At 37.0% G+C, this 19,574-nt stretch overlaps 2 protein-coding genes across 2 annotated transcripts in view; one reads left to right on the top strand and one right to left on the bottom strand.

The window, feature by feature from the left end:
* The first annotated feature begins 335 nt into the window (after positions 1-335).
* On the top strand, positions 336-1,952 carry LOC139694889 (protein C10). The gene is made up of 3 exons (XM_071593388.1): positions 336-619; positions 693-869; positions 998-1,952. The coding sequence occupies exons 1-3, from the start codon at positions 583-585 to the stop codon at positions 1,120-1,122; spliced, it is 339 nt and encodes a 112-aa protein (XP_071449489.1). The 5' UTR covers positions 336-582; the 3' UTR covers positions 1,123-1,952.
* Positions 1,953-2,073: 121 nt separating this feature from the next.
* LOC139694888 (transcription initiation factor TFIID subunit 5-like) overlaps positions 2,074-19,574 on the bottom strand; it is a 36,415-nt gene continuing 18,914 nt past the window's right edge. Inside the window, 3 exon segments of the mRNA XM_071593387.1 lie at positions 2,074-4,457; positions 14,389-14,566; positions 18,802-18,915. Coding sequence (XP_071449488.1) covers positions 4,159-4,457; positions 14,389-14,566; positions 18,802-18,915 — 591 coding nt within the window. The 3' untranslated portion in view covers positions 2,074-4,158.

Genomic DNA, 19,574 nt, shown 5'->3' with positions numbered 1-19,574 from the left:
GGTGTAAGTTTATAGGAAGAACTAACCTCCTTGTACTTACCAAACTGCGCCTTGTCTTGGCAAATGGTTTTGTTTTTGCGGAAGTAGGTCGATGAAGTAGGCCATCAGGATCTTGTCATTACAAGGTGAATTACTGAGCTATTCCTCATACGTAATAAGAAACATGCTACTTTAACTAACGCAGTAACTTAGATGTTACTACTGATACTAAATATGCAGGTTTCTCTTACGAGAATTTGAATCCCGAACTCCCTGGACACTGACTTCGTGAATCCAGTTGACTGCCATCTACTAGTAAACCGTGGAAGTAGTACAATTAATTAAATATCGGTTTTGTTGAAGGTGTTTTTACTTACGGAATGTTTAATTGCACGTCTTAATTTATAAATTATTAGCTGTAACAATAACATTCAATGGATTCAGGCATCATGCAGTCGGCGGGTTTGTTTTAATTTTTAAGAAACATTAGCGATGCGTATTGCGTTTCTTGATGAATGCTGATAATATTTTGGTCCAAGAAGAAAATTGTGTTTTTTTTTGTGGAATCGTCAATTTATTATAATTTAATTATTTTTTGGCCTCATGTCTACCTCTGAATTCACCGTAGAACGCGCGAAAGGTGGGTTGTTTGATTATAACGATTTATTGCTATGAATGTCTCCAAAGGTATTAAATATTTAAATTCATTTTAGCTGCGTTAAACGATGTCTTCGAAGCCATAAACTCTCAGGAGAATTTGCCCAAGGTTGAGGAGGCAAAAGAAAATGCAGGAAATGACATGTTGAAAACGATGCAATTCGTATTTCCAATAATTACCCAGATACAAATGGACATCATTCAAAAGTATGGATTCGCTGAGGGGCGGGAAGGTGAGAATGTTTATCATAAATAATATCCCTGTTCGTCCACGTTCTTGGCTACTTAGTTCCGTATTTATTGGTTCGCCTGTATTTTGCCATTGTAGGTGTTGCTTCGCATTCTTATTTCGTCATTCCAGGTGTGGTGCAGTTTGCCCAGATTATTCGAACTCTCGAAAAGGATGATCAAGAATTAGCACTGCTGCACACCAAGGTCCGGTCTTATTTTATACCACCAATTACAATCCCCACGGAAGAAGATTAACACACCGATACCAATCAGGTCCTATCTTTTCGCTAAAATTAAATGAGATTTTATGATATTTAGCCCAGTCTTTGAACTCGTTCTGTGCGAGCGGTTATGTATGTAATTTAAATTCGATGATTCTGTTCAGGTATGGCCTCTGGATTAAGTTTGTTCATAATTGACTGGTATTAATTATTAGTGTCTATTGAGTGGTATGTTGAAGTCGTTGAGAGTTCTAATTGATGCTTTGCATCATTGACTCTCAACATTCTATATTTACGCGTTTAACGCTTATTAAAATAATATGACTGAAACCCAACATTTTATTGCCTATGATGCTTACTCAGTTCTTAAAGGAAAAATTTAACATTTTTTTTGGAAAAAATGGGTTTCTTCTGTGAAATGGGCTTAGTACAAATATAAGTAATTACTCCAAATACCAACATAATGAGATGCAATGCAAGAAATAAACAGAATGACATTTTCCATGGGTTCACCATGAAATTGATTCAGGGAATGAACATCACCTTCAGTATTCTCCTGCCTTAATGTTGAATACATTTCCAACGGGGCCTCAATAAGTAAATGTTGACACTTCTAATAATTGTATCCAAAAAGTTTTCGGTTTCCATTTTAAGAAGACTGTTTCATAAAGCTGCAGGAATGATTAAAATATATAATATTTTACCCCCACTTCATTGCAGTGATTACTGGTTTATTGAATGAGCATCTGCAGATGAATTTCCTTTACAAAGTATGATGCTGCATATATCCACCAACATTGATGTACATCTTGACCTGTAGACTGATACACCAGCACATGTATATTAATATTTAATTCCCCTTCACAGTGAAACTTTTAATATGTTTGGTAATTGACTCACTTAGGAATCATGGTCTCGAAATTGTATTTTGCATGACGAACCTTTCTTTGCTATAGCTTTTGGGAATGGAACCCAGCTGTAGGGAGGATGCAATGAAAATTGCGCAAAAAACCATATGTGGTTAATGGATGCTCCCTTAAAATATAGAGGAGTTTATAAGGTACTCCACATGAAATAATGTCCAAAATATTCAAAGCATTAAGTGATTCTGAGCACAAGACATACTTGATATGTTCAAATACATGACTGATGTGGAATAAAAGAAATGTATTTTTTTATGTAACTCTTCTTAGACAAAATCAAGACTGCTAGTACAAGAGGAAAATAAAACCAATACAACTCAATGTCCATCTAATACACCACCGATCTGAATTAATCTTAAAATATATTAAATTCAGGAACATGCATACCTAGAAAACTGGCATACCAATATATTTACTTAGTTTTTTCACAAAAGTAAATATTTAAATTACTTAATTTGTTTAATTTTATAATTACTCCATTTATATAATTACAATGTCCATTTGAAACTTTCCTCATCAACCTTTCATCACCAAATAGTTTCAAAAATATAAATATTTTTAGAATATTCCTTTTTTTAATTCTGCCACAGAGGTATTCAGAAGAATTAACCAAAGTATTTTCAACAATTGTTTTTCACTCATTGACTTATTAAATAAATTAATAGGCCAACATTCAACATTTTCACTTACCAAGGCCGGTAGGTATGAAGCAAACTATCCCATTCTCACTTAAATATCATCGTAAGTTCATTAAACTTTACAAAGAGGTACACATAGGCTCAACTAAATATAAGCACAGGGGTGCTAATTGACACAAAAAGCAGCGCATGGATTCATAATGTTTTCCGTCTCTTCACCCAAGCATTCAAATACCATTTGAACATTAACTTTGACTCACAAAGGACCCAGGGTTCGTCTTAACAGCAGTTTGGCATACCACAAGAGACAAAAGAAACGTGAATTGAAACCTGCCCAAGAGATTATATGCAAAAATCCTTTGGACTTCCCAGTTATTTTGCTTTTTTTCTTACTACTCTTAGATTGGATTAAATTTCATTGGTTTTTCTGTATTCGCCACAGCAATGACTGCCGTCACACAATGGGGGGTCATTTCTCTTTAAGTCATAGAGCTTGCAACCACAGCATAGTCAAGTCATGCTCAAAAAATGTTGCGTTTGACCATAGATGACAGCAGTTAAGTGTAAATATTGATGGAATAATTTCTCCCATCCATAACATTATGTGTTATAGGGCAGAGCAATAATTTTCATGGTTTACAGAAGTGTCAGAAAATAGTCTAAAGAAAATTTCTGACATTCGAAATGAATTCTATGTGCCTTAAATGCAAGTGGATTAAGAAAAACAAGGAAGTCATGAGAATCTTGTCAAGCGAATAAGAAACATGTATGTAAACTTCCAAAAGTGGGACATATTCTTAAAGTAAAATTCCAATTTTGGGTCATTCATACACACACATTGAATGGTCACAGTCATACAAGACACACCTATCATTGAAGTCCTACAAAATTATGTAACATTTTTGCTCACGCTCCCAAGACACTCAAATCTGTTAGCAGTATATGTACATTACTAACAGAATATTTACACAGAAGAGCATAAGCAACACCTGTGAAAGAAAGCAATAACATGGCACTAACTTTTCAAGAAATTACAAACTTAAATTGAAAGAATAACATGAGAACACACATGACGATGATGGCATACTTACAGGCATTCGCACTTAATTGTGTAAGAGACCAACACAAATTTTACACCACTAAGCAATCTGGGTACATAGTGAACAAAAATTGACAAAACCAATGATTTTACACAAAGTCACTAGTGCATGCTAATATTTAAAAAAAAAGGCCAAGTTACAGGACCTCCTTTGAATGCTACCATTGCTTTACTAGCCATCAAATGATTCAAGCCATTAGGATACTTCAACTTTGGAAATGTTAAAAAGAACCTCGGGCACGTGGCAATCAGCACTAATCTTGGGGAAGACGCAGGACAGGCAAATGTTCCCACTGATGAGTCGGGAGCATTCCCCTTTCTAGGCCGCGTGTCAAGGGTGTTCACTCAACCGAATGGCAGTGGAATAATGAGTCCCTGCAGTTGATGCAACCGCACTGATTCCCACTCGATCAAGACTGCTGGTACATCCCCACAGCCATCAGAAGGTTTCTCCTCGTCAGGTGTAAGCACGTCACGGGTGTGGACTTGGTGGGGTATGACCTCAAGAGGTATGGGTCGCCGTTGTTTACCCCACCACCAGCATTGCCTCCAGTAGTCCCTGAACCACTCCCACCCCCACCTGACCCTCCGCCAGCACTGCTGCTCGCCCCTCTCACCTCGGGATTGTGGGACACATTGACGTCCTCCAGGGAAACATCCTCAACGAGTCGCGTGAAGTCCCAGAGTTTGATTGAGCAGTCAAGGGAACCTTGGACGATCAAAATAAATATATATCATTATTTACGGTAACTGGAGTCAACCAATTAAGGTAGGTTCTTGACTTACCCATGGGAACTAACAAGCACCACATTTCTAAGCCCTGCCTAATGTGCCACTACATACCCACACATTAGACCATTTTTCAACTCTACATTGTCATAATTGAAGTGAACAGACCCCCAAAAATCATCATGGCCGTGCCACTTCAGGGGATACTTGGGTCCCATTTGGCAAATACATAGCTTGCCGTTTAAGGAATATAAGATGTGACTGCATTAGAGCAGCATTGATGTTTAACATTGAAAAACAATTTGATGAGCAATCTCGGGAATAAAGTTTTACTTTCCATTCCACCAGAGTTGTTATATTTCCTGGAATTTTATTCACTGCACACAGTCCATTGTGATTTTGTCCATTTTAACTGATTGCGAGCACGAGAATCTCATACCCGGACTCTTCCATTATTTGTCAAGATAAATTGGTTATTTAATTAAATAGTCCAGTACAGTTCACAATTTAACTGTTTGCAAAGTATGAATTTCGCATGCATCGTAATTTGATAGAAGAAGAATGCATGTGCAAGAATCATAAATATCACCAACACATGAGGTATGTTTTTTTAAGCACCTTTAATTTTTTAATTGAATTTTTTATTCAAAGGTCGAACTAGGTACACATAAGAGAGAGAGAGAGAATTAACAGTAAGTTAAAAAAGATGTCATTCAAGGTCTGAGTTAAACTTCAACAAGATTACATTCCAAAATTTACTGCCATTTAATAATAATGTTACAGTTTGGGCTTTTCTTATTCTAAAAAACTATGGCTGCCCGTTTTTCGCAGTAGAGCAGTAAAAGCAAATCATTTTAAGCAGTACCATTTAGGCAGGACTCATGGCACTAATGGTGAACTTTGGAGCATACTCCAAATCTCACAATTGTCCATATATTGAAATAATCCAAGTAAATATCGATTATTTACACCTAGAAAACTACCATTTAAAGTGCTAAATCAACATCTATTTTAGTCCTTATCACTTGAGAACAATTAACAAGAGTTCATAAGTTATGATTAAAATTAATTCACTGGAATGACCATATCAGCATTTAAAAATTATAAAAAAAGGTTGGACTAATAAATGTGAAATGTTTAATAAAATTTTTTTCAATAAAACATTTGGGGGCAACCTACAAATGGGTATATATATGTGGTAAATGGTGTTTTTTAAATTTGGCAGCAATTGTACTATGGTCACGATTCCACAAATCTATGCCAAGTATCTTCCTCATCTCTGGCCTAGCCAATGTTAAAGATAGATACACATGATTTCGTGTTTAATGAATTAACAGTTAATGAGTTATCTTCACCTCCCAAAAAACCTATCACATGCATATAGTCATACGGTATGGCGCCATTTGAGAAATGGATGAAATGGGTCCATGGAACCCTAGAGTATTAATTTCCGTTGAAACCCCAAAAAGAAGAACTAACTTCCTTATACTTACCAAACTGCGCCTTGTCTTGGCTAATGATTTTGTTTTCGCGGAAGAAGGTCGATGAAGTAGGCCATCTGGATCTTATCATTACAAGGTGAATTTTATAACACCAATTACAATCCCAACGGAAGAAGATTAACACACTGATACCAATCAGGCATTATCTTTTCGCTTAAATTAAATGAGAATCTATGATATTTAGCCCAGTCTTTGAACTTGTTCTGTGCGAGCGGTTATGTATATAATTTAAATATTCGATGATTCTGTTCAGGTAGTATATATTGAGTGGTATGTTAAAGTCGTTGAGGGTTCTAATTGATCCTTAGCATCATTCACTGATAACATTCTATATTTACCCATTTAATTGCTTATTAAAATAATATGACTGAAACCCAACATATTATTGCCTATGATGCTTACTCAGTTCATATAGGAAAAATTTAATATTTTTTTTTGGAAAAAATAGGTTTCTTCTGCGATATGAGCTTAGTACAATATAAGTAATTGTCCAAATACCAACATAATGAGATGCAATGCAAGAAATAAACCGAATGACAAATTTTTCATGGGCCCACCATGAAATTGATTCAGGGTATGGACATCACCTTGATTATTCTCTTGCCTATTTATATTTTACCCCCACTTCACTGCAGTGATTACTGGTTTTTATTGAATGAGCAAGCTGCAGATGATTTCCTTTACAAAATATAATGCTGCATATATATCCACAAACATTGATGTACACCTTGACCTGTGGAGTAATGGGGTGCGAGCAAATGCCCATCATTATTGATGACCAGGTGCAGAAAGTTGGTGTAAAAGTTTGACGAAACACTTTTTACGATTTCATCATTATCCAATGAGTTTTCTCAAATTGCAAGAAGTGTTCCACATTGAAACTGTGAAAATCCATTAAATGGCAGTTGTGCTTACACTTGGCTCCACAAATGCTGACTGAGCTGAACAAAACCAATCATTTAGTCAGTGCTTTCACTTTTCTTGAGAGGTACTGTGTCGAAGAGGAAAAGGTTTTTAAGACAAATTGTCACTGGTTATGAAACAAGGGGTGCTCACATTGCACCAGAATCATTACAAAATTACAAACTCCTATAACATGAACATCACACAATTCCAGGAAGTGAAGCTTGAAGGCAGGATGCATATCTTGTGAATTTCTTACCTTGGGAATGCTAACACAGAGTATTGAGAGACTTTCAATGAACTATACCGTGAAAGCCAAAACAAAAGGCATAGCATGCTTAGGGGATGGATCATTTTCCTTTATGACAATGCCTGTCCTCCCATCAAACCCAAGATCTCATCGCATCATATGGCAAGGAGGGACTTGATCAACCTCCATATAGCCCTGACCTTGTGCTATGAGATTATCTCACACTTCAATAAACACCTTGCTGGACAGCACTAAGACAATGATGACAAAGTTTAAACAGCATTGCTGGAGTGGTTGGATAATCATGTGGCAGGATCTCATGAGGATAGGATTTAGATGCTGTGGGTCCAATATAATTAAATGCCTTAGATGGAAACAATGCTGACAAGTCTCAGGGTTTCTTGTAAAAATAAAGGTGTTAAAGAAATTGCTCTTGTATTCTGTACATCAAAATGGTAAACACCTCACGCCTCATACTTTGGAAGGAGCAATATTTGTATCGACTTTGCGCAGATGCTATCCACACATGGAGAGAACACAAAAAATAGAAATGCATTGCATTTTTACTGGGCTAACACAAGAAAAAGAGTGATGCCAAGGAGTAAAAGACGCTTGTCCAATAAATATGCGAACTGAGGCCATAAAACTTGATTTTGCAAAATTTAGTCTACATCGATTTTATCCCCTGTTCAAAGTACTCTCCATTCGTTGCTATGCACTTATGCCATCTTCCACTGTTTAAAGCACCCTTGGAAGTCCTTGGCAGTAAGGCTTTTCGTTTTCTCGTTGTTTCTAGCTTTATTGTGTCCACATCTTCCCAGTGATGTCCCCTCATTACATTTTTCCATTTTTGGAATGGGAAAAAGTCAGAGGGGGAGAGATCTGGCTAATAAGGAGGATGATCAAGGATCAAGGTGATTGAATTAGTTGCCCGAAACTGGCAAACAATCAATGCTGAATGTGCAGGTGCATTGTCATGGTGAAGGACCCATCCATTGCCTTGAGTCAAATTAGGTTGCACACGATCTCTCAAACGCTTGAGAACTAACTGTAAGGTACAACCCAACATTTAGTGTTTGTCCTTCGGGAAGAAATTTATTGTGAACAACACCTTTAACATCAAACAAAACCAGGAGCATGACTTTGATTTTCGATCGGCTTTTTCTTGATTTTTTGGCCCGTGGTTCATCTTTTGCTTTTCACTCCTTGCTTTGTGATTTTAGTTCAATGCCATACTCATAAAACCACGATTTGCCAACATTGATGGCCTTATTGAGAAATCCAGAATCTTTTTCAAGAGAATTTTTCCAGTCAGTAACATATTCAACTCTTTTCAACTTTTGATATGGCGTCAGCAGCATGAGCAACATATTTGCACACTTTTTATTTTTTAAACCTCAATTTTGGGTTAAAATAGTGTGCATTGTTGATTTTCCTAAATTCACTTCATTAGCTATCATTATGACAGTTTTTCGATGATAAGTCAGGACAAGGGACCGCACACAATCAATCTTGTCGTCAACACAGGTGGTCAAAGGTCGTCCCGGCCTTGTGTCATCCCTGGCATCTTGTCAGCCATCTTTAAAACACTTAATTCACTTCGAAACGGATGTTTTCTTCAGAGCATTATCACCATGAACAGCTGTCAACATTTCAGTAGTAATTTCTTGATAACTTTTACTGCACTTCACCAAAAAACTTGACCTTAATTCGTGGCTCTGAGATTTTGTCAATTATCCGTTTTCGAGATACAGTAAAAACAAGGACAACAGACACTAACATAACTGGCACACCATATGCCCAGCTCGACCACGCTCGATCCACCAAGCACAGACATGGCTCCTCATTGGGTTAAAAGGCAACTAGTACCTCTAGTAGACGGGGCTATAGTCATGGCTACCAGATTGCACCAGTTCGCATACTTATTGGATAGATCTCGTACATGTAATTTTTTTAATTGAACTCTCTAACCTCTCATCACCCAACAAACCACTTGGGTTTCAGAAAATGATGCCAGCTAATTCATTACCAATGATATTTCCATGGACAAGTCCACAGAATACAACACTTTCAACCAGCCTCCAGAGAGATTCACTTTTTTCTAAAGCAGAAGGGCTCACATCTAAGAAGTACGGTGAATACTCCGTGATTTTCCATTTCCACCTTAATTTTCAGAGTAGAACTAGGTTTTATTCATAACCACATCTTATGACTCTCAAATAAGTAAAATTTTGATTGTCCGTGCTTTTTGTCATACTCTTTCCACATCATTGCAATTCTACTTTTTCGTATCCTACACTATGGATTGATTCTCTAAAGCAAACAATTAAATTATAAGACCTCAGCTCAATAAGAAGCAGTTTTTTTTTTTAATTTTTCAAACACCCATCATGCGAGGTCTGTTCCAAAGTATCACGATTTTCCAAACATTATTTATTTATTCATGGGTATATATTTTGTTCCCTGGTGCCAACGGTTTTCCAATCCTCGAAGCACTTCAATGAAATCATTTTTTGTGATTTTGTTCAGCTCCTCCTTCGATGCAGTCTTCATCTCGTCAATCGTAGCGTAGCGTCGTCCTTTCATGGGCCTCTTCAGTTTTGGGAACAAGAGAAATTCACTGGGAGACAGATCCGGGGAATACAGTGGCTGCGGCATCATGAGTGTGTTGCTTTTGGCCCAAAATTTGCGCACAAGTAACAAAGTGTGAGCAGGGGCGTTGTCATGGTGCAAAAACCTATTTTTGCTCTTCCACAATTCCGGGCATTTAGGCGGATTACTTAGTGCAAATTGCGCATGACTTGCAGGTAATATTCCTTATTTACCATTCTACCCTGTGGCAAGAACTCATGCTGCACCACACCCCTGCAATTGAAGAAAACTTATACAAAACTTTCACATTCAACCAAACTTGGCATGCTTTTTCCAGTCTTGGCTTGTTCTGCAGCTTCCATTGGGATGATTGAGCTTTTAGTTTCCACGTCTCAACCATAAACCTTCATGTTTCATCACCAGTTATGACCCTCTGGAGGAAATTTGGGTCGTCGCAGTCACCTCATTAGCAATGCTTTCAAAGCGTTGCTGTTTTTGGTCGAAATTGAGCAATTTTGGTACGAATTTGCAGCGACCGGTGTCATGCCCAAATCATTGGTAAAAATTGAATGGCACGGGCCAATAGATATGTTTAGGTCCTCAGCAACTTCTCTAATGGTGATTCAACGATTGGCCAATACTATTTTCTTCACTTCATCAATGTTTTCTTCTGTTGTTGACCTGCTCAGGTGTCCGGCATGCTCTTCGTCGTTCATCACTTCTCGACCCTCCAAGAACATTTAGTACCACCGATAAACGTTGCTTCACTCCAAGGTAGCTCCTCCATATGCCACGGTCAACATTCGGAATGCATCTGCGCACTTAATTTTGTTTTTCACCCAAAATTTGACACAGATTCTTTGATCCATTTTTCGGAACAGGCAAAAATCAAAGACAAACCAAAACACGTCCCAGCGAAACAGCTGTCAACAATTAACTGAACATTCAAAATGGCCGAACTTTTCGGCATAAGTGAGAGACATATGTCCCAACTTAACACAACCAAAAAACAAATATCAAATATACGTAACCTGTGAAAACTCAAAATTCACAATACTTCTTGAGCAGGCCTCGTATAATCAATGGTAAACATTGCACACAATGCATTTCTTTTCAGTTGAATTAGTTTGCAGTATTGGTTCAATCCTTGAATAAACCTATCCATTTTTAAGGTGCAGAAATTCAAACAGTTTAGTATCAAAACCTATTGCCGAATTATTAGTATTAATTATTAGTAGTAATTAGATTCAAATCACATGTCTATGAGATGTGAGTGAGTGATTTGAGTGGAAGCTGTGGCCCGAGAATGTCTTCTCCAGGTTTAGTTGAAGAGATTCTCAAGACAGGGGATTTCAAGAGTCTCAGGGAAAGAATGAGTTCAGAAAAAATGCATAAATACTCACACAAAAGAAAGAAATATTCGAGAAAAGTGGAGTTGCTAAGGATTTAATAAAAGGGAGTGTAATTCTTGTTATACATTTAAATCAGGGGTTTTTCATGCCTTGTCTAGAAAAACCCCTGTCATAACTAAACAGTAGTTTCATCACAATTTTCCCAAATATTTTCCAACTTTTGTATTCGCTTTGGATAACTGCTATGGAGCGTGGGTATTTTGGAGTAGGTATGAACATAGATGTTAGACTTGTAATTTTCCCCTTTTGCAATAAAGCCATAATAATAGTAGCTGCAGTCATTGTAAAGTTTCCTTAGGCTACGTCTGTAGTCTTGTCATTTTACCCATACAGGGAGGAGTCACATTTTTTTAAAGTGCTGCACTATAACTGACCACTTGCGATTTCTGACTCTGAAGAGCTACATGGCCGTGCAAATGGGTTAGCGTTAGGATAATTGAGAAATGAGAAGAATTTTGGGCCACAATCAACTAACATCTGAATGAGGATACTCTTGAAATATGTTCCATTTTATTTGCAGCCTCCTTACTCTAATAAGTTTTGAAGAAATATAATGTCATATGGATAGTGCGGTTAGAACGACTTGTATTTCATTAACCCTGAGTAACAAGCAAGGGTTACTATTTATATTCTGAGCCTTGACAACACTAAGTGCCTTGAGCACCAACTGACATTTCCATCCGAAAGTTTGACCCCTTTAATGCTAACTATCCACAGAACATTTTGTTGTTTCTTCATAACTTGTGTGATTTACCGTGACTTGAAAATTTGGTGTCAGGGAAAAAATGGAAATAACTCATGAACATTTTCGTAGGATGATTTTTTATGACTTTTGACGTGGATTATCACGACAGGATCATGACCGCCATTCGCTCAGTGACGGAGGTCGTCTATAATCAGTTGTTGTGCCAGAAAACATTGATGCTGTGAAAGAACTAGTAAATGAAGATCGTCATGTGACTTATCGTGAGATTGAAGAATCCTTGGGGATTAGTATGACGAGCATCAATAAGATATTGCATGAATATTAAGCTGTAAAAAAAATTTTGTTCACATTGGATCCCGCATAATTTGACAAAAGCTCAAAGAGATGCTCGTGTCAATGGGTGCAAAGAAATGTTCAACAAATACAACCGCGGTACTTCAAAAGCTGTGTACAACATCTACACAGGTGATGAATCTTGGACCTATGCATATGAGCCCGAAACAAAAAAGCGATCCACTGTATGGGTCTTCCAAGACGTGCCAAATCCAAGAAAAGTGATTTGTGCACGGAGCACATTGAAGCATATGATCACCTGTTTCTTTGGATTAACTGGACATGTGTCAACCTTGCCGTTGGAGCAACATAGAACCGTCAACTCTAAATGGTACACGAGCATTTGTTTGCCAGAAGTGATTGGTAAAATACGGTAAAAGAAATGGCAACAAAGGATCATTCTTCATCATGACAATGCAAGTTCTCACAGATCGGCTGAAACAACGAACTATCTATTTGACTGGCCAAAACGTGGAATTAATGGGTCATCTTCCATATAGCCCTGATATAGCACCAAATGACTTCTTTTTATTCCCGTTCATCTAGTCAAAACTGCTAGGCCAGTATTTTTCGATGCCTGAAGTTGTTTGTGATACATTCATAAACCATATTTTGGAGGTACCTCAATCGGAGTGGAAAAAGTATTACGAAAATGGTTTGTGCGCATGCAAAAGTGTATTGATTGTCATGGAGAATACTTCGAAAAAACAATAAAGCCATTTTCAAGAATAAATTGCTCTCTTTTCATTATTAGGCTGAAAATATAAACAGCAATGCACCATACTGAATTTTTCACTTATCTTTTTCTTACACATACACCCAAAGTCATTTCCACCATCTCCCTCCCCTTTATAACAGTTACTTCACCTGATGCAATCATTCTTACACTTTCCTTTGTGCTTTTCAAGTATTTATTTATGATATTAACCACATAGTTTAGCAATAAATAAATTAAAAATTTACTCAGTTAAAAATTGCAATCAGGCCTTGTAAACCATTGATGGCTTGTCCAATCGTTAGGCGTGACTGAGGTAACTGGATACTATCAGGACTATTAAGACACTGAGATGGGCAAAGATCAACTCAGTGAGGATATGTAACCAAACTAGATGGTTGAGATCTCCACACCATCACCCACTATTTTAAGGTTTTACTGCAATAATCCCTAATAACACTAATAAAAAAAAGATATTTCATGGCTGCCTTGACAATCAATGCTGTATCATCCACAAATTGTTTGAATCTTATATTTTTACACTAGAATGACCACTCTCAAGCCTTGATGCCTCCTTCATAATTTTCTTTGCCTGTACATAACAATGAATGGGGCAACCCAGTCTTATTCCCATGCCGGACGTGCCATATTGATTCACCAACCACCACTTTTTGCATAGTCTAAGTGATGAGCAGAGGTTTTCTGCATGATGCCTATTTCCATTTATAGTGCACAAAATAATATATTCAATTGTTGTAATGGCAACATGTCACCAAATGGCATTCAGTCTGGAGCCTCCATTTCCACCATTACTCAATGAATAACAGGATGTAATTGTTGGTATTGTCCTGGTTAAAGTAGGCTTTTGACGGACACATTCCACTTTGAAGTGTCCATCCTAAACATCTCGGGATAGTTGGTTGAGGTGGTTTCCTTCCTCAATATTTTTTAATATGACACCATCACTGAAGTGACCATCCCACTGGGGTTCGATGCCTTTGCACATGGTGAGGGCAGAGAAAAGAACTATGCACTGCCACATAAAGATTTATTTCTTCACACGACCATGGTTTCGATGCTGCACAATATCATCAGGTGACATACCCGATGCCATTGCACACACCTCATTGAGGAACAGACACTGCACAGACTATCTTTCATTTGGCTCCTACCCTTCAACCTATCTGGCATGGGTTCCCCTATCATTGCTCTTACCAGCACAGCTCTAGGGGTCATTAAAACACACAAGCCCTACCACCAAGTCAATGTTATAGTCCATAAGAAGGAACTTACACAAGTATGAGAGGAAAATTCACTGTTTTCATGGTGAAACCTACAGCAAGCTAAAGTGCAATACTGATATTTCACAAAAATTAGAGAAGGCATGCAATTTTTTCTAATCAAGAATTTTCTATTGGGTGGACATGGCATATAATTAGAAAAATTTAGCATTTATTCAACACAGCTTAGCACTTGAGAACAGGACAAAATTCCATACCAGATGCCAGGAGGGTCCCATCACGAGTGAAAGCAAGGGCATGTACGGTTGATGTGTGCCCAGTCAACCTGGCCAAGAGGTGTCCATGGGCAAGGTCCCAAATGAGAATGAGTTTGTCAGCACCCCCAGAGGCCAGGAAGCGACCATCCACGGAGAAACAGAGAGAGTATATTGGAGCCTGCGGGAGAAAAAATGGATTGTGCAACCACATCAAAGATCCAATATATTAGATTTCATAACGTACGCATGTATATACATTCTATTTGCAAAATCTTTGTGCCTGATGGTGATGCTCAAAGCTTTGAAATAAGTTGTAAAGCAATAAGAAAAGAAAGTGAGCCGAACTAACCTTTATTTGCTTCATAGTTTTATCAGAATCACCATGTTTTCAGGAAGTCAACAAGTTACATATGCAAATGGAGTAGTTTCAGGCATGATGTGGTAGAATTCAAACACGATAAAGAACAGATTGTAGCAACTATCCGCTAGATTAGTTTAATTGTATGACCAGGTTTAAATGTATTACATCATCTTCAGGCATTACATCATGTACAAAAATTATGATGCATCATTATGTATTATGATGTGTGATGTATTTCATCATCTTCAGGTAAAATGTATACAAAATGGCATTTAAATTCATTTTGCTAACGGAGGAGGATGTTGGAAAGGAAATACTTAGTTATTACACATATATTTTATTAAACACGACCTAGGTTTTGACTTACAAAGTCATCATCAGGTAAAGTACAGAAGACACAGGGCTTTATATAGTAGAAGACGGAGAAGAGGAGGGGGAGGTGTCTAAAAAGTGAGAAGAGGGGAAAGAGAAGGGAAACTGTGGTGTATGTTTGGGGGGAGGGGGAGAAGGCGGTTGGGTATGGCGTCCGGGTGGGAGAGGGTAGTTGGGTAGGGCTTCAGGGGGGGAGAAGGGCTGTGGAACAGACTGAGGTCCAGGAGGGGGGAATGGGAGGAATAAGTTAGGTCATTAACTAACATACCCTTATGATGACTGTTTTTTCTCTAAATGTAGAATTTTAGGGACAAATCACTGGAGGGGTTTGTTTTCTATAAGGTGCTGGGCAAAATTGGCAGAAATATTTCTGTTTTTATAACAGGCGTAATGGTCCTTTACACGATCACTGGATTTCTCCCGGTTTGCCAAATGTAGAAGGCAGAGCACTCACAGCACAATTGATAAACTCCACTCTTTTCCATTATGGGAATCTGGTCTTTGCAGTTTGATAGAAGGCTCCCTAAGTTGGCTCTATTATAAAAGGCTGGTTTAATATTGTTTTCTGCAAAGGATCTGGTGACTTTACAGAATAAATTCCCCAGAAAGAGAATTATTTCCCACTTCGAAACGTCTTTCTTGGGGATTGATTTGAAAATTGATTTGACAGCTATTTTCTCTAATTTTTTCAATACAACTTTTTGACTAATTGGGAGAGCAGAAGCCCTCGTTTTCAGCTATCATTTTTATTATTTAGAGTTATTTTTGGGTATTTTGTGGAGATAAAGGAATGCTAGTCAAACGGTGGACCATTGAGTTGAACGCTGCTAATTTTTGGGCGAAATGATGTCTTGACGTGGAGTGAATGATATGATCCGTACAAGTATCTTTCCGGAAAATGGAGAAGTCCAGTTGCAGATTATTTTTAGTTATAGTTATATCTAAATAGTTAATGGACTCGTTGAGTTCTTTCTCCATAGTGAACCTAATGTTTTTGTCCAAGGAATTAAGACTGATCAAGGAGCTATTGGGTTGTCTTTGAGAACCAGCCCATACACAAAATGATATCGTCTACGTAACGGTGCCAACAGATTATGTTTTTCACCACATTGTTGGAAGAGAAGAACAGAACACTTTCCACCTGGTCCATAGAGATGTTCACTAGTAGAGAAGATACAGGATATCCCATGACCAGACCATGGGTTTGTAAGAACTACTTTCCGTTGAACTCGAATTAGTTCTGGGCAAGTATTTCTGTTCCAATATGAATCGCTTCCACAAAGTGACGCCTCAAACCATTCTATTCAGAAGAGGATGTGATACATCAAAACCCGGTTGCGCAATTAAACTTATCTAGTGGAAAATTGCTACTATCCGTTCTTTATTAAATTACGTAAGCCTCTCACTTACCTAAATTCACATTTATGCCAGTGACCACTGTCAAAGACAATGCCATATTACTCGAACAGTTTCCAAACACCAGCATAAAAAGACTTTGCACAGTCATAATTGATGCAAGAAATCTTGTATTAATAATTGGAGAAAGAACATGGTTCCACTTGGTAAGAAAATAAGATCCTTTGGGGGAATATTTGCCAGTAATACGACCATTGAGACAAAGCCTAGTAAAAAAGGTATACATAACAATGTGATCATGTATCATTCATGTAAGGCAGAAACTTCTCCATAACCTTTCACATCTTCAGCAGCTGACACCAAGAGTGGAAGGCTGTGGTGCTGTCAATGTCCCGGCGAGAATAAATACTAAACATGCATGACAGGGTGTAATAAAATGTATATGACTGAGTTAGAGGCCCGCTATATAATATACTTGGATTTCAGGCATGGTAACTACTAGGTATACCAAGCTAGATACAACATGAAATGTGACCTTTTTCTTAAATTTAATCTTTGGTGGTAATACATTAAAAGATTTTTGTACATGAAAATTTAAATCTGCTTTCACGCAGGTTTTAAATTGGATGTCCTCCATCTCACTCAGATCCGAGCATCTTACTTCATGCGCTCATAACTTCTTCCGTTTCTTATCCCATTAAGCATTCCAATCCTTTTCCATCTTCATTTCTTTCCTTCAACTTTTCCATAGATAGCTACTCTCCTCTGCAAGCAATTTTGGCCAAATATACCACGACTTTTTTTTACTTTGATTTCCACCAGCAGTCTCTAATTTTCATCTCTCACTTCCTCATTTTTCAGTCTATAATTCTACTTTAAGTGATGCATTATTCTCCATAAACCATATTTCAAAACTTTTAAATCATTTTTTTGTATTTCTTTTAACACGTCCATTTTTTGCTGCTGTAGGACACCACACTCCAAACCAAACTTTCAGCATATCACTTTCTCAGTTCTATAGGAATTCTACTTGCGATCAAAAGTTTTTTCACCTTTTAAAAATCTTTCTTAGCCATAGATATCCTCTTTCTTATTCCCTCCCTACAGCTTCCATTCCAAGGTACTTAGCTGCCCAAATACTAATATGATTCTACAGGCTCAATAATTTATTCTTCCGTGAAAAATTGGTTAACAAACTAAAATTTGAAGGAAAAATAATTAATAAGAGGATGCCTTGGTAGAATAACTGGCTAAAACACCTTGTCCAAAATAGAAGGATCCGGGTTTGAATCCCAATCAAGGTGAATGAGTTTTACACAGCACTTGGTGGCATTGAAATATAAATAGCAAATAAAGCACACAAATTTAACCCATGTGGCTAAAGCCAAAGCCCAAAACACATGTTAGTATCTGAGGCAGCAGTTTCAAAGAAAATTGGGTTCACAGGTTATTTACATACTTTATGAAAAGTGTCTTCATTAGAACCACTTTAGCATTAGTCTAGTTTAGCATTTTTAATATTTTGGTGTGTAGAATTGTGTTCGGGGAAAATGGATCCCTAGTACCATTTCAACATTCTATTTCTCTATCCTACTCACCTTGGTGGTCTTTTAAATATAACAATGAATGTGGGGTTAAAAATTGTCCTGAATACTCTGAAAGAATAAGTACGGAATGCAATATCTGTGTAACAACCAGCTGCCATCTAGCTTTTTCAATGACCAAGTTAAGCTCATTCTGTTCATTTGTAATATTTTTTGTGAACTTTTGAGTATTTCCTTTGTATTTTGTTCAATTCACAAATTTAAATCTTTGGGCGAAATCAAATATATTTAAAATTACATCCCAGACATGGTTATATTACGAAAACAGTTGGGCATTGAATTCCACCATTAAAGCATTAATAAACATCAGTTTAATGAACAAAGAAAGTGAAAACAGAACCTGGGAGTTGGTTTCTTGGATTAAACAATAAATATCAAATTCAATTAATATGAAATGCTTTGAAATTAAAATAAATAAGATCTTCAACCTGAATTATTTATGATATAGTGCATAGAATTGAGAAATTAAAAAAATTTTTCCCAGGGCTCGAACTTAACCAAATATGCCATTTAATTCATGATGAATTGCAACAAAAACATCAACATTTCCAAACTAAAACAGTACATAGAGTAATTGTAATAAGTCTGCTATTAATGACAACGTAATTCATCATAACCCATAAATTAAAACTCCAAAAATGATTCCCAAAAAATTTCCCGGGCAACAAAAAAAAAAGAGAACTAATGAAACCATTAAAATATTTGAAAAATAACATATACCTTGTGTCCAGTCATCAACCTCACAGGATTTCCTGTAACACAGTCCCAAAGCCTCACAGTTCTATCACTTGACCCAGTGGCAATGTAGTTTGAATTTGGATGAAACTGAACAACCTGCAAGCCAACAGACATTAAAAAGAAAATTTCTTTTACTCACACACTGAAGATGGTGCTTAAACTCTGAATAAATATTATTCCCTGAAAAAAATATCTCAGTTGACTCCAATCAAACAGTCTTCACTCCCTTAGGATTTGGTTGAAAACAGTTTGTACTACGTTATGCTTGTCTTGAGAATTACTGTGTACAAGGCAATCTCATCCAATTCTGTGCCGAGTAAACTTTGAAATATCCAGAGGTAAACAAAATCAAAAAAACCAAAAAATTATTTACATGTATAATACTTAAGTGCTGATTGGAATTCACAGTCAACACATGGCCATGATCACCGGACACTATGATTGTAAACATTGCACATGAATGAAATATTTATTCAATTTCATTAAATAGACATTTGTCATTTTCCTGGCATTTTATGTGTCACTATGGATAGACTATTCTAAAAAGGGTTAGTCAATGTCGTTGCTGTTTCATAATTGGTCTTTTGTAATGGGATTAATTGCAGGGCAATCTAACAAGGCATAAATAAAACTAAAAATCAAAGCATTGATTAAATATCCTCATAAATTTGTCCTGGAGCTGTCATTAATCCTACACATTTAACATAAATGTACAGATATTTTACAATCTCAATGGTATCCTGATCCCTAGGTAC

Source organism: Hetaerina americana, unplaced genomic scaffold, assembly GCF_022747635.1.
Source record: "Hetaerina americana unplaced genomic scaffold, ioHetAmer1.1.p SCAF_59, whole genome shotgun sequence".
Taxonomy (NCBI): domain Eukaryota; kingdom Metazoa; phylum Arthropoda; class Insecta; order Odonata; family Calopterygidae; genus Hetaerina; species Hetaerina americana.
The sequence above is the reverse complement of the archived record's forward strand: the minus strand, read 5'-3'. Positions and strand labels throughout refer to the sequence as shown.

What these genes read in the sequence shown, in the direction of transcription:
- LOC139694889 (XM_071593388.1), top strand. Translation starts at nt 583, where the DNA reads ATGTCTACCTCTGAATTCACCGTAGAACGCGCGAAAG. An exon ending in CACCGTAGAACGCGCGAAAG is followed by an intron (nt 620 to 692) that starts GTGGGTTGTTTG and finishes AATTCATTTTAG; the next exon opens with CTGCGTTAAACGATGTCTTC. An exon ending in ATTCGCTGAGGGGCGGGAAG is followed by an intron (nt 870 to 997) that starts GTGAGAATGTTT and finishes TCGTCATTCCAG; the next exon opens with GTGTGGTGCAGTTTGCCCAG.